At 54.8% G+C, this 12942-nt stretch overlaps 4 protein-coding genes across 4 annotated transcripts; 1 reads left to right on the plus strand and 3 right to left on the minus strand.

The window, feature by feature from the left end:
- Positions 1–1777: 1777 nt before the first annotated feature.
- Positions 1778–4273, minus strand: F5144DRAFT_117089 (uncharacterized protein). The gene is made up of 2 exons (XM_066782183.1): positions 3718–4273; positions 1778–3630 (listed from the first exon to the last, which is right to left on the minus strand). Exons 1-2 carry the CDS (start codon positions 4143–4145, stop codon positions 1830–1832), a joined length of 2229 nt encoding a protein of 742 aa, XP_066646490.1. The 5' UTR covers positions 4146–4273; the 3' UTR covers positions 1778–1829.
- A 1530-nt stretch (positions 4274–5803) lies between these two features.
- On the minus strand, positions 5804–8501 carry F5144DRAFT_117094 (glycogen synthase). The gene is made up of 5 exons (XM_066782184.1): positions 8230–8501; positions 8077–8174; positions 7739–8014; positions 6129–7684; positions 5804–6072 (listed from the first exon to the last, which is right to left on the minus strand). Exons 1-5 carry the CDS (start codon positions 8312–8314, stop codon positions 5967–5969), a joined length of 2121 nt encoding a protein of 706 aa, XP_066646491.1. The 5' UTR covers positions 8315–8501; the 3' UTR covers positions 5804–5966.
- Positions 8502–9053: 552 nt separating this feature from the next.
- On the minus strand, positions 9054–9858 carry F5144DRAFT_562079 (uncharacterized protein; the record flags this gene model as incomplete). Its single annotated transcript, XM_066788292.1, has 2 exons — positions 9163–9858; positions 9054–9098 (listed from the first exon to the last, which is right to left on the minus strand). Coding segments are annotated over exons 1-2 (344 nt in total), but the record flags the coding sequence as incomplete, so codon positions are not given.
- A 461-nt stretch (positions 9859–10319) lies between these two features.
- F5144DRAFT_562081 (uncharacterized protein) lies at positions 10320–11583 on the plus strand. Its single transcript, XM_066788293.1, has one exon. It carries the CDS (start codon positions 10404–10406, stop codon positions 11097–11099), a length of 696 nt encoding a protein of 231 aa, XP_066646493.1. The 5' UTR covers positions 10320–10403; the 3' UTR covers positions 11100–11583.
- The last annotated feature ends 1359 nt before the right edge of the window (positions 11584–12942 follow it).

Genomic DNA, 12942 nt, shown 5'->3' on the forward strand with positions numbered 1-12942 from the left:
GGGTTGGGCTGAATGGATTGTTTAGGTGTTGGAAGTAGTAGAGTGGTAGGAAGAGGTGATGTCGTGACAGCGTTTCGAAAACGGACTTGGGTATCTACCTATCCTATCTATCTAGAGGTTTGTTTCCACTGAAAAGGCCAAAGAAAAAAGGAAAAAAGAAAGAAAAAAAGCAGAATTGATCTATTTTAGCTCACAAGCTTGCCAGGATCTCTAGTCATGTCATTTCGGTGAAGACTGATGGGTACTGAGACAAGAATTGATAACTTTTTCCTCGAGCTATTCTTAATTCCATCAGACTTTTGTAGTTACGAAACAGGATAGTGAGAATGCTCATTTTAAAATTCAGCGGAAACACTTTCTTTTACATCTATGACAGGTTTCCTACCATCGACTTAGGCTTTTATCCACGGTAGTCGTTGAGACAACACAGGCTAGATAGATATCTCCAACCATCGCATTACCAACGAACTCACAATCTCGAAGTTGCCCTGCAGTTAGATAAACCCAACGAATGTCGTATCACTCCAACGTTGACAAAAACGCCCACACATCCGCATCCCATCGAATACAGCAAGGACGTCGCACCCGGCTGTATCACCTGCAGCTGCACCCCCACGAGCAGAGTCGCAGTCAACATTGAACCGCTCTAGCGAGACGTTTATGCACGGTTAACCCCCTGACTATGGAAGAATCGGTAGAACAACCTGCTGGCCAAGGCCTGGTGGTGTTGTAATGTTGCCATGCTGCGATTGAACTGCCCCTGAGACGGCGTGCCGTGCTTCGTTTGGGGCAAGATCAGCATGGGGAAGTGATGAGGACTTTGTTGCGGTGAGATAATTTTTGACAGCTTGAAACGGAGATAAAGGGAACACGGTTGACGGCAAACGTCACAGGCGTAATAACGCCAAACGGAAGGCGGTGGGAGATATGAGTAGGAGTTGAGCCTGTCAGGGGATGTCTACACAATGCTATCGGTTGGGGTTGAAGCCAACACATGATGCCCAGTGGGAGTGGTAAAACGAGGTCAGGACACGGTGACAACTTACCAGACAATATTGCCTTCCATTCCCGTGTAGGTCGGGACTCGTATCATAGACAACCACCTCCGAACAACTGGCGCCCTCCCGCTTGGAATAGCCCTCCTCTTCTACAAGGTACTTGAAAGGGTGCAGATTCGAACCCACGAAGCAAAACTCGATAATGGGAGCTTATGTACCCAACTACATTTCCTTTGTATGAGATCGAAGGAAGGCTAGTCTGTGAGCTTTTTGGATTTCTTCCCTCAATTGCAACATGAATCGGCAACAAGTTGTCATCCCCATCGTGGAAAACCTTTTTGTTATCAACCAACGAGCCCGATGCAACACACACTTGAAAGAGACAACAACAGCAAGAGCATCTCACCTAGGTAGCCACCCAAGACAGACCAAAAGCCCGGTACAACGGGTCTTTGATGAACGCAAATATTGCTTTGATATTGAACCGATCAGGGGGTATACCTAATACATCCGCCAACATTCCCAAATCGAAGAAGAAGAAAAGCCCCCGAACCCCCCGCCCAACAAGCAGGGCAAGACATGACGGACTAGAACTCCCACTTTCTCTCTTACTCGCTTACCCCTTGACGCCCTCGATAGCCGCGCCATATACGCTCTATACCACTCACTCACCCATCCCAACCCAACCCAACCAGCGAAGCAGCACCAACCCACAGGCAGTTTTGTGACCATCTCTTGCTCAAACTCATCAACGCACTAACCGTTCTCTCTTCTTCTCCCATCCATCCATCTCCTTCCCCACACAACAGCTCACCGCTCGCCACTCACCACTCACCGCCACAAATCCATCTTCTCCCTCCTCTTCTCACCCGCACTACTCTTCGGCCTGGGCCACTCATCCTCCCCACCGCCACCACCGCCCCCACCACCACCACCACCCAAACTATCCATCCTCCCCCTCCTCTGCCCACCATCACCACCACCACCACCACCCGGCACCGCCAAAAACCCACCCCCCGCACCACCCACGCCACTAACCAACACACTACGCCTGGCCCCAGCACCGCTGCTCCAACCCGAGGCATTCCCGCCCAGGACATCCGCGCCAAGCCCATAGCTACTAAGCGGTCTCTCCGGGGCACCCCCACCGCCACCACCGCCACCACCACCACGACCGCCACCCGCCCCTCCGCGCCCGCCGTAGCCGCCGTTGCCAATCTGCACAAACGACCAGCCCAGCTGATCGTCGTCCTCACCCTTGGTGAAGACCTCGAGCTTGGCGGGGAGGTTCATGAAACCGGCGGCGGCGCCGAGGCCGGGGACGGGTGGGGAGGTGAGGGAGGCGAAGGGGTTGTTGCTGCTGAAGCGGGGGTTGGGGTTGGGGCTCACGCCGAGGCCGCCGCCGCCGCCGCCGCCCGGGTTGAAGGAGCCGTTGAGGGAGGAGAGGGAGCCCTGGGGGCGGTGGCCGCGGCCGGCGAAGGGGGCGGAGGGCGGGGAGAGTGGCGGGAGACCGCCGTGGGCGGGTCGGTTGCTGGGGGAGGAGAGGGGGGAGGAGAAAGAGGAGTTGGAGCCGCTGCTGGCGGGGCGGGCGCCGCGGCCTTCGGCGTAGGCGGGGGTGGGCGGGGGTAGGCCGAGGAGGAGGTCGGGGAAGTTGGGGTCTCGGACGTAGACGGCGTGCAGGTTGGGGAGGCCGCCCGAGAGGAGGGAGCCGGCGAGGTAGTTGTAGTAGCTTGCTGTGACGCCGGCGTATTTGGGTGTGGAGGGGGCGGCTGTGATTTCGAAGTGCAGGGACTCGAGGCTAGTGGAGGAGAGCGGTGGGATGTTGTGGGTTCCGGCCGCGGCGGGCAAGGCAGCCGAGACGCTGTCGAGGATAGACAAGTGCTTGAGCACGGGGGTGTAGGGCATCAGGTCCTGCAAGGCCCAGGCTCGTGCACCGGTCCCGTTTAGTGTGAGCACCTTAAGTGCTTGCCGTGCCTCCGGCAGCATCAGCCACCCCTTGAGCCCTTCACACGTAACGTTGGGGACGTCGGTGAGAATGAACTCCTCCACCGGGGGGAACGGCGGCAGCATATCGTTCCACTCCAAAGTCTCGTCAGTGAAGGACGTTGTCTGACTGATCTTCAACGCGCGCAGGTTTTCCAAGTAGCCCAGCACCTGGCGCATCATGCTCGGCTCCATTTCTATCCGAGTCAGCTCCAGCACTTCGAGCTTGGTCCACACCCTCCCCGTCGCCAGCGCCTGGAGGCTGTTCTCGGAGCCTCCCATATACGTCATCTTACGCAGCTCGAGGCAGCGCGCCTGCACTTCTAGGCGGAGGGTCAAGAACGCGGAGTCGTCTGTGTAGAGGCCCTCGGGCAAGTCGACGTAGTGCAGGTCCGGCGTCACGGCGATCGTCCGCGCCAGATCGGCTTGGCAGGATTCGCGCAGCATATATGGCATCTTGAGGAACTGGACGAGCCGGCCTCGGCGGACAGGGTCCTCCCGAAGCGTGCGGCAGAGGAGCTTCAGGCGGGCTTGTGCCGGGTCCTCGGGCTGGCCGTTTCGGTCGAAGAAGGATCGCCGTTTTCGGCGCTCGGCGAGGATGGCTTCGAGATCACAGTAGTGCACACTGTCGATACGAATGCTGTGATATCTGCGGGAGAGGGAGGGTCAGCGAATCGTCGTTTGGGACCGGGGCACCGCGTTGGCAAAGGAAAGAAGGAGTACAATTGCAACGTACAGCAGTTTGATGGCCTCTCCCTTCCACCTCCTACAGACGGCGACGCAATGCGCTAGATCGCGCAGGTCACATAGCCCACAGCCATCCTCGACGGAACTCTGCTCGCACGTGGCGTAGGTCTCGTCGCGGCTGTGGGGACAGACAAAAGTGAAGATGCGCTCGAGGACGGCGTCCGGAAGGCGGGAAAGAAGCGCGGCGGAAGAGCGCGTTGGCGTGGGCTGGGAGCGGCCGGCGGACCTTGGGTCGAACGAGTTGGACGGAGGCGAGCCGAAAGGCCGGTAGCTATCGGGCCGGGGGTCGACGGAGCCGTATCCGCCATACGCCGAGGCCGATTGTTTGCTCGAGCTGCTGCCGAAGCCCGGCAGCCGACTGGGGGTGCTAATGCTGCCATCGTTCTTCCGCTTATCCTTTCTCCTGAAGAACTTCATTGTGCTCAGGATTGTTGTGACAATCCCATGCCAGACCGAGGGGAAAGATGTTGAGGTGCAAGAGAGAGTGCAAGAAAGAGGTGGGGTCCTGTGGAATTAAGCTCTCCGTCATTAGGCACTGAATGAATGGCCGTCGTGGGCCAGTGGCTTGTCGCCCTGTGCTTGCCGCTCGCTACCTATGCGGGCGTGAGGCAAGGCCCTGGGAGGCGAACTCCTGCAACTAACCGAACTAGGTGATAGGCTCACGCTGGAAGTGAACTACTTCACGCCGAGCCTGTCGTTGCAATAGTTCGCAGCTCCTGCAAATGCAATGGCTAGCTGCAGAGGACGTCTCAGAAAGTTCAATCCTGGTCACATTCCCTTTGCTCACGCGACAAGTCCTTTTTCGTAGGAGAAGGATGAAGGAAGGATCGCCAGTATTAAGGTGGTGCTGGTGGATGGACCTGTACCTGGCAATAGCGCTGCCTGAAATGCATGTCAGATCTTGGGATTCAGGAACCCGGTCCTCACTTTGGCACTGGGCCTGGCTCCATATCTCCAGCTACCTATCCAGGCAGATCAGTTGCTGGAATGGACGACAAAGAACAAATGACTTGTCGCACGGTTGAGATGAGAGGAGGTTTGTGTGGAGGGGTTGACCACTGTTGGATTGCGGGGCGCGGGCGGGAGATTACAGGGGATGCCGGCACCTGCCTGATTCATACCCAATGGAAGGTTGTGGGTGGCACTGTCTGAAGACACCGAAACGACGGGTGGACTTGGCCGAAGCTTGTCGTTGTGACACCGGACGTTTATTTATATCTGACTCGACACTCCCAAGGTCGCCGATGCGCACCCAAGATTTAGAGATGATTATCAAATATATTTCGAGGCATGTATCTGACTGCTCTAGGGATACATCCACACGTCGTCTGCACCTGCTCTTGTCGCCGACCTGGCACAGACCTCCGCAAGGTTGTCCAAGCGCTTCTTTGTCCGACGGCTGATTCCACGGCCATGGGCCCTGGTTTGTGAGGTAATTGCGACGAAGGTCGTGGTAAAGAAACTCGGGCCTACTCCGACCACCTGGAAAGCCTACTGCTTCGGCTCAGGGGATGTTGTGTCCGTTAGGGTTGAGAGAAGTGCGCTCCACATCAGGGGCAGCAGCAAAACTCCAGACTTGACTGCAGTGTATAAGTCGACGAACTCCGTGCGTGATGGCAGGTTAATGGTCAACACCGCCAAGGCGGCTCCGGCAGCCATGTGTCCAGCCCGTCTTATGAGTGCGGATGTGCGAGACCAAACGAGAATGACTGCCAACCTCCATGCTGGCATGGGCTCTAGCCATAGCATTAGCTCGTTGGCTAGTCTTAGCGGCAACGGCGCGGGCACGCCGGCCACGGTCACGCGGCCTGGGTGTGGTATACAGAGACAGCCTCATGTCATCTCCAACACAATGCAGTTGTGCTCGGACGCCTGCATGCAGTCCAAAAACTTGCGGTCGCGACTGAGTTGACTTGTGGTTGGCGTGCCTCGGCCGGGTGGCACATGGATAGATAAATAAATACACAAAAACCTGGTTCCTCACCAGTAATTACCTCCCCCGGTGCTCCGTCTGGCTGTTAACCGCCAGCTCGAACCTCGTACAATCTGGCGGTTGATCCTGGACCACCGCTCTCTCCAAAACGGAAAGGAAAAGATGAAGACGCTATATACCAATGCTGATGATGCTTCTGTGTGTTTTTTGTGGGCCGGGCGAAAAGAAGAGCAAAGCTACTTTTATGGTGATGCAATTTAGGATTGTCGAACCATCACAACCCCCTCCTTGAGCAACCCGATTGCTCAGTTGCCGTTGGCCGGGAGGCTGCCGGGCGGACTCCCGGTTGCTCCAGCCGTCTTCGTTCTCAGGGTGAGCGGGAAAGGGTACTCATCAGGGTCCTCCTCCTCACTGTGCAACGCATTAGTATAATTTCTCAGGGTAGCAGGGCGTCTTGTGTTACTCACGGGAGCTTCCATGCGACATAGTCCTCAGTACTCAGGCCCTCGCGGCCTTCCTGGAGGCTCGCAAAGTCGCCAGGAGTCATCATGCCGGTCCGATCCCTAGGAGATCCCGGCACAGAGAACGGACGCGAGATCTTCTGGTCCACGCCTGGGATGAAATCCTCCTCCTCCTCGCCATTGAAGGACGTGGGATACGCCCGCCTCAGCGCGAGCTGACGAGCCTTGACATACTCCATACCCATCCGCTTCCAGTCGAGTAGGTCGCTAAGCCTCTCGGTCCGGTTCCGCTGGTTGATGCGCTGCCTGCGGCTCTTTTGGGCGAAGTCAAACATGTGCGACGTGAGCTGGTTAACCGAGTCGTCAACGCCCTTGGTCCGGCGGTCGACAATGTAGATGCCGTAGTCGCTGGAATTCTCAATCAGCTCCTCCATATAGCAGCCGAACCCGGAGAGGTTTGTCGTGATGCTCGGTACACCCATCACGGTGCACTCGGCGGGCGTGTAGCCCCACGGTTCGTAGTAAGATGGGAATACGCCCATATGGGTACCTCTCACGAAATCGTCGTAGTCGAGCGGCAGCACCGGGTTCGCAGAGTTTAGGAACTCTGGGTGGAACACGATCTTCACCCGATCGCTGGGATGGTTGAAGAGCTGCACCCGGCGGATCTGGTTCAGGACCGGATCCTCACTGTCGTTGATCATGTTATGTGTGACGATCGGTGGCAGCCCGTGCCTCTTCATCGCGAACAGACGCCGGCGGAGCAGGACGCGATCCTGGCTCGAGATCAACTCCTTCTCTTCCGGCATTGGCTCGCCATCGTGCCACTTGAGCGACCGCTCAAAGATGCGCCGGCCAATGTTCCTCTCGATCGTATCCACAGTGTCGCGGAGAGACTTGATCACCGCTTGACCCTTCAGAGCCTCGACCGTCAATGACGACGTCTGCGCGGGCATGATGACGAAGGCGACGACGGTCATCTTACTGCCGGCCGCCTTGAGTCTATGGTTTAGGCGAGCTAGCGACTCGATGAACATGTCGACACCCTTGTTCCTGAACTCGTAACGGCCTGCCGTGAAGAAATATAGCGTATTCTCGGGGTCGAAGTCATAGTGGCCATAGAAATGGCCCCGTACGAAGTCGTGGATCTTCTCCTTGGACTGTTGGTGCAGGTTCTGGAACTCGTGAACGGCCGCGAACTTTGTGACATTGAGGCCGTTTGGAAGCACACCGTCGGGCTTACGCTTGAGCAAGTGCTCGCTCTCGTAAGCCGTAATATGGGAGACGGTGGTAAAAACATCGCAAGAGTGTGTAGCAGCGCGCTCGATGCAGTACCGATGGTAGATTCCGCGCTTGCCCGCTTCGGCATCAACGTCGAAGTGTTGGAGGTTGTTGTAAAAGTCGACGGAGCCGGCGCACAAGTACCGACCGAGTAGTGTCGCGTGGGTTGTAAAGATGGTCGTCACGTCGATTTGCCGCTTCCGGGTCAGTGGTAGCGCAACACCCGCCAGCCACTCGTGGAAATGCGCAATGACGGCCTTCTTCTTCTCATGGCATACGTACTGCATGGCTGTCAGCTAGGTCCCTCAGAGTGCGCACGAGTCAGAATTACTAACCTCCCCTAGGAACCACGCAACGAGGTAACCAAAAACAATGGCTTCGTTGGTCTCGTCGTCATTGTCGGGTGAGGGAATGGACGCCACATTCCAAAGATCGGCTTTCCACTCGTTCATGTAGCTGTATGCTGTTTTTGTGTCGAAGAGAAGAACTCTGGGCGCTCCCTCGATCAACCAGCGGCCATACAAGATGCCAATGCCGCGGTCTTTCATGGACTGGATCGTTGCTGCGAGTTCAGGGTTGGTGGGCTCCACGGCCTCGACTTCTACGGCCGCCTACAACCTTGTTATTACCTCTGGAACGGAAAGCACTCAATGGGATCAGAGCAATCACGTACGGACTGGTGGTTGAGGGGTCCGATGAGGGTGTAACGGTCCCCATATTCGGCCGTGGTGACCGGAGCCTTGGACTTGATAACGGAGTAGATGCCACCGACTAGGATGCAGGTTAGTTCTGCCATCCGATCGCAATGCTGGAACTCGTCGCATACCTCTGTGCGCAACTTCTGTCGCGATCTCGAACAGCATGTGGTTTTTAACCTCACGAGGCGCACGGTCTGTCTCCTCATTCGCCATGGTGATGATGGATATGGATCGATCAGGTACAAATTAGGGGAAAATAAAATAAAAACCGAGGATGCGATGTCGCAAGCAGAATTTGTTCAAATCACGGGAGTGGTCTCTCAACGCAGGCCCACGGAGAAAGTTGGAGATGCGCCAACTGATAAGGCAGCCTCAGATAGGCTATTTAAGTCGAGAGGTCGGCAAATATCGGCGAAAGGCCTGCCTGGAGAAGTTTTCTGAGGAATCCAAGCAAGGAATGATCGGGGCGAGCCGAGATTGAGGCCGGACGAAGGCGCGCCACTGGGTAGTTTATAGCGGCCGGATGCAGCACAGGGCGGCGGGGTGACGTCGGATCTAGGCGCTGTGTCGCAGGAATTCGGGTGCGGCTAGGTCGATGGCAAAGCGCGTTGGGGGCAGGGCGAAACCGAAATTGGAAAGGCGTTAAGAGAATCACCAGGATTTGGATGCGGGTCGAGGGAGGCGGAAGGGGGAGGCGTGTGCCGCAGATGGTGGGTTGGTGAGAGCTGACGGCCCAGACCGTGTTGGTTGGCGGGCAGGGCAGCGACGCCGGAGGCAAAGTGGGGAGTTGTAGCACGGCAGCTCGAGTTTGTGCATGGATGGCAACAGGGGGAGCTTTTCGGTGCCGCTAAACTGCCCTGCTGCATGCCTGCCGACATGGGTGCAGGAGTACCCTCGTAAGGTATTTCAGCACCGAACTTTTCTGGGATGTTTCAAAATTCCACCAGCCACCTGCTCACTCATCCATCGTCCTTGCCGCATGCGAACTGCCATCTAGGTAACTACTTTACTCCCCTAGTAGCGGGATCTCGCGGGTTTTCACGGCTGATTCAGTTGCCTAGGCGAGTAATAATGAACCCAAAAATTATAAGTACTTGAAAGACACGAAGGGTGTCGAGTGTTCGTTTTGACAACCGTTGTGTTGTGAGCCGCTCTCCTGGCCATACCCAATTTACAAATACGGTTTGTAAATTACAAAACAGATACCCATCCGCCATGATCGCGCTGATCGAGAATCCATTGTGGGCCCACCAACCCCCATGGATGACGACATTGGTTACAGCTCGTCGCCGGGGCCCCGCGTTCGGGTCCCACAGGATCATCATGAACCGGCGAGTCCATGAAGACGTAGGGCTAGGTTTACACATATCTTATCATCATGGCTTCTTATATACCTCAAACAGACTGCATAAGGCGAGCCACAGTGGCAAAGTGTAAACTATCGAGGTGGCTTGGCTGATGGTGAGCGCGTGGTGCTGGGAGAAGTCTCATTCATCATGAGTCCGTTGGATAACGGGAGTGTTCCAACACCACAATACCGTTTCGAGGGAAAATCATTACTTGCAAACGTCCATCTCCTTTGCCAAAATCTTGGTTAGTAGGCCAATCACCGTTCACAGTAGCGTACCATCACGCCAACACCAATTCTGAAAGCCCTGTTTTAACCCAATTGATCTTCGTGAACTGTCACGACTGTCTGTCAGAGACTGAAATATGTACACCCTGGGCGAAAGAAAAGCCGAACTCCAAGTGCAAGTGGGAAGTCGGAGATAGACCAAACCGGGGCTGTAGAAAAGAAACAAAAGTTATCTAGCGGCCTAAATAAAGTATTTGCTTGTTTACTAGCTCTTTGACCTGGTTGCTTTTTTTGGGTTCCTTACACGACTTATTCACTCGATCTCTTTTTACTAATATATTTTTCTTCGGTCGTATTCTTCTCCGGGGCCTGGCCTTTTGGCCCAAGAGTGGCATGGCCGTCCAGAGAAAACTCAGAATAGATAACAATGTCATGTTTGAGCGAGACATCCGACAAACAATGAAATTGTCCAGACATCTGTGGCTAACAAAGGCACGGCTGGCCCGGGGGTCCCTTTCCCGCCGCCTCAGGTAGCAGACACATTTTATCTTTATGGTGCTATGAATATCGCATGCTACAAAGACAAAGAAACCCAGAAGGATATTTAAGATTGCCCACTGCAGCTGGCGTGGGCTCGTTGGCCTAACGTAGAACAAGACAATTGTACAAGTAATACTTACTCGGAGAATCTCATTAGTTTCGAACACTTTACTTGACTCAACAGCCATGGCAAACCAAGGCAGAGGCCGCGGACGTGGCAACCACAATAACAATAATAACAACAACCGTAATGGCAACGGCAATGGCAACGGTAACGGCAATCGCAGCAACCGCAATGGGAATGGCAATGGAAACGGTTGGTCCAATAATAACGGTAACCGAAACTGGGACGACAACAATAACCGCCACCGGAATGGTGACAGAAACAACAGGGGTATCAGCAAGGCTGGCAGATTCAACAACAACGGCGGCAGCAACAGGGGCAGGTCGAAAAGCGCTAGCCCTAAGACTTTGAGGCACCTAGTCCTGGACACTTTGAGGGCGCCGGTAGATGCCGTTGACCCAAAACCATTCATTGAGTTGTCAGTTGCCACCTCCCTAGCGGGGGGGTTGTTGATTGACACACTGGTTCAGTTGGATTTCACTAACCGGGAGATTGCCCGAACGCTAGCTGTTCCGTTGAGCAATCTGTTGCAGCTCCACAGCATAACCCGGCTGCTGATCGATGGAAACAGGGAGCCTGACGCCGAAGGGGACCACCCCATGTTTGACTCGGATGCCGAGGAGCAGGTCGAGTATGGGCAGAGAACTAATCGTGGAGCAAGGGGTGATGGGCAGAATGGGCAGAATGGGCGAGCCAACCTCAACGAGAACCAACTCGCCCTTGCGAGATTCATCGCAAGCGATATTGGGGTGGTTTGATGAAGCTTAAAGCGTATCGCCGCTGGTAACGGGTCGAACGCTCACGGTCAGTGTCAGTCTGGGATTGACTAGGACGATAGCCACTTGATGGGTGAGATAACCCGGTATATAATATAGCTAACCGAGGCCTAATCCGATGGTAGGTTGCTTCGGGGTAATTGTAAATGTTTGGAACTCAGAAAATATTAAACATGCCGTGAGAGGTAATATTGATGAACAACCTAATCATGTCGGTTTGAAGTGAAGTGCATGACAATAATAAAAGCAGCTAAAACTGAATTGGTAGAGCTAGATGGTGAATGAGCTCGAATGCCATTGGGAAAAAATACAAGAACTCGAGGTCGAATTTGGACAGAAGAAAGGACACTGTGAATGATAAGACATCTATACCTACTACCTATTCAATACTTCCATTGCTCTGCCAGCAAATACAAGCGACGTTGGAGTTGAGAGTGGGTGCAGCTGAGTCAGGTGATCATAGCCTGGTCCGTGCGTGGATTACCGAATCTTAACTTTCGGTCGGGTCGGTTCACGCCAACTCACCTCCACTCATCTCCCCATGGCAGCATCATGATTTTTCGTCGAACATGTGTACTTTGTTGTACATTTAGCGGTGGTAAATGCCCCGCCTAAATCAACGACCTCTAAGAGTGCCATTATTGCACAATTTCTCGCTACTCTTCTGTTTGAGTTCCTTTTTTATCGGCAATGGCGCTCCGTTTGAGCTGCCACCTGCGGGGCTCGCCTGCAAAGCAGTCAGCGGGCGGTGTTGTTCTCCTCTGGAACAACATCAGATTAGCGCGATGAAAACCCAAGGATGAGATGAAGGCGGCTTTGACTTTCTTGGTGATGAGCAGTTGGTTAGTCCGCAATATGGCAACAACTTTGTTGCCCACCCGCCCGCTGAACTAGAGAATCCATCGAATCGCCAACTGCCCAGCGCCATCGATGTTCGCCATATGAGATCGTCCCAATCCTCGGTTCCCACACACATACCGTCTTGGTTCGCCGCACAGATGCGACATAGGAATAAATGGGAGTTGGTCGCTGCGCTTTCGGAATGCAACACAATAGCGTTCGGACAAGAGGCTCGGTCCTTTCCTTGGTACCCACACATCATATCCCGACATCCTATACTTATGGGGAGGGACGCCGATTTCATACAAAGCTTGTCTCTGCATGGCGGCCCTCGCTGCTCTTGGATACCGGCGTTCTGGGGGGCTTGAAACCAGCGCGTCCTACAGCACCTGCGCTCGATGCGGTTTCCAACTCCAGATGACGGGAATTCCTACCCGGCACTCAACAACAGATTCCCGAGGGCACCCAAAGTCATACATATGGGCAACTGGCTTGGTTGTCTTCATATCGGGAAGTGTGATGATGAAGTGTGGGAAATGGCCAGACAGCAGCCAACCGCATTGCCTAACAAGACCTTGGGAACCTGGCCCGGTTCCCGCGGTATCCGGACAGGGCTGGCGTTGCTATGCCAGGTGGGTTGGGTTTTTTTGGGCTGCACTCGTAAAGCATATCTTGCCGTATATAGTGGTCTCTGCTTGGTGATCAAGTGTTTGCAAGCCTTTGGTCGGTTTGGCCTTTGGCTTGTGGCTGGCTAGATCGTGGGTGGGATAGTCTGAGGAGCCGACTTGGATGGATGAGCTGCTCACGGGCATTCTGCTCCTTTGATGCGGGCCATTGGGACGGGTTGGTTGCCCTGGAGCTGTCGAAGCTCAAGGCAAGCAAATGCTCAGCGGGTTTGGGCAGCAGCGGACGCCCCGGCTGCACAACAATGACCGGTCGGCTAGGCGGCTCTGATCTGATAACGGGCTGTTCGTTCGACATTACT

This window comes from Chaetomium tenue (genome assembly GCF_020726465.1).
Source record: "Chaetomium tenue strain MPI-SDFR-AT-0079 chromosome Unknown F5144scaffold_2, whole genome shotgun sequence".
Classification (NCBI taxonomy): Eukaryota; Fungi; Ascomycota; class Sordariomycetes; order Sordariales; family Chaetomiaceae; genus Chaetomium; species Chaetomium tenue.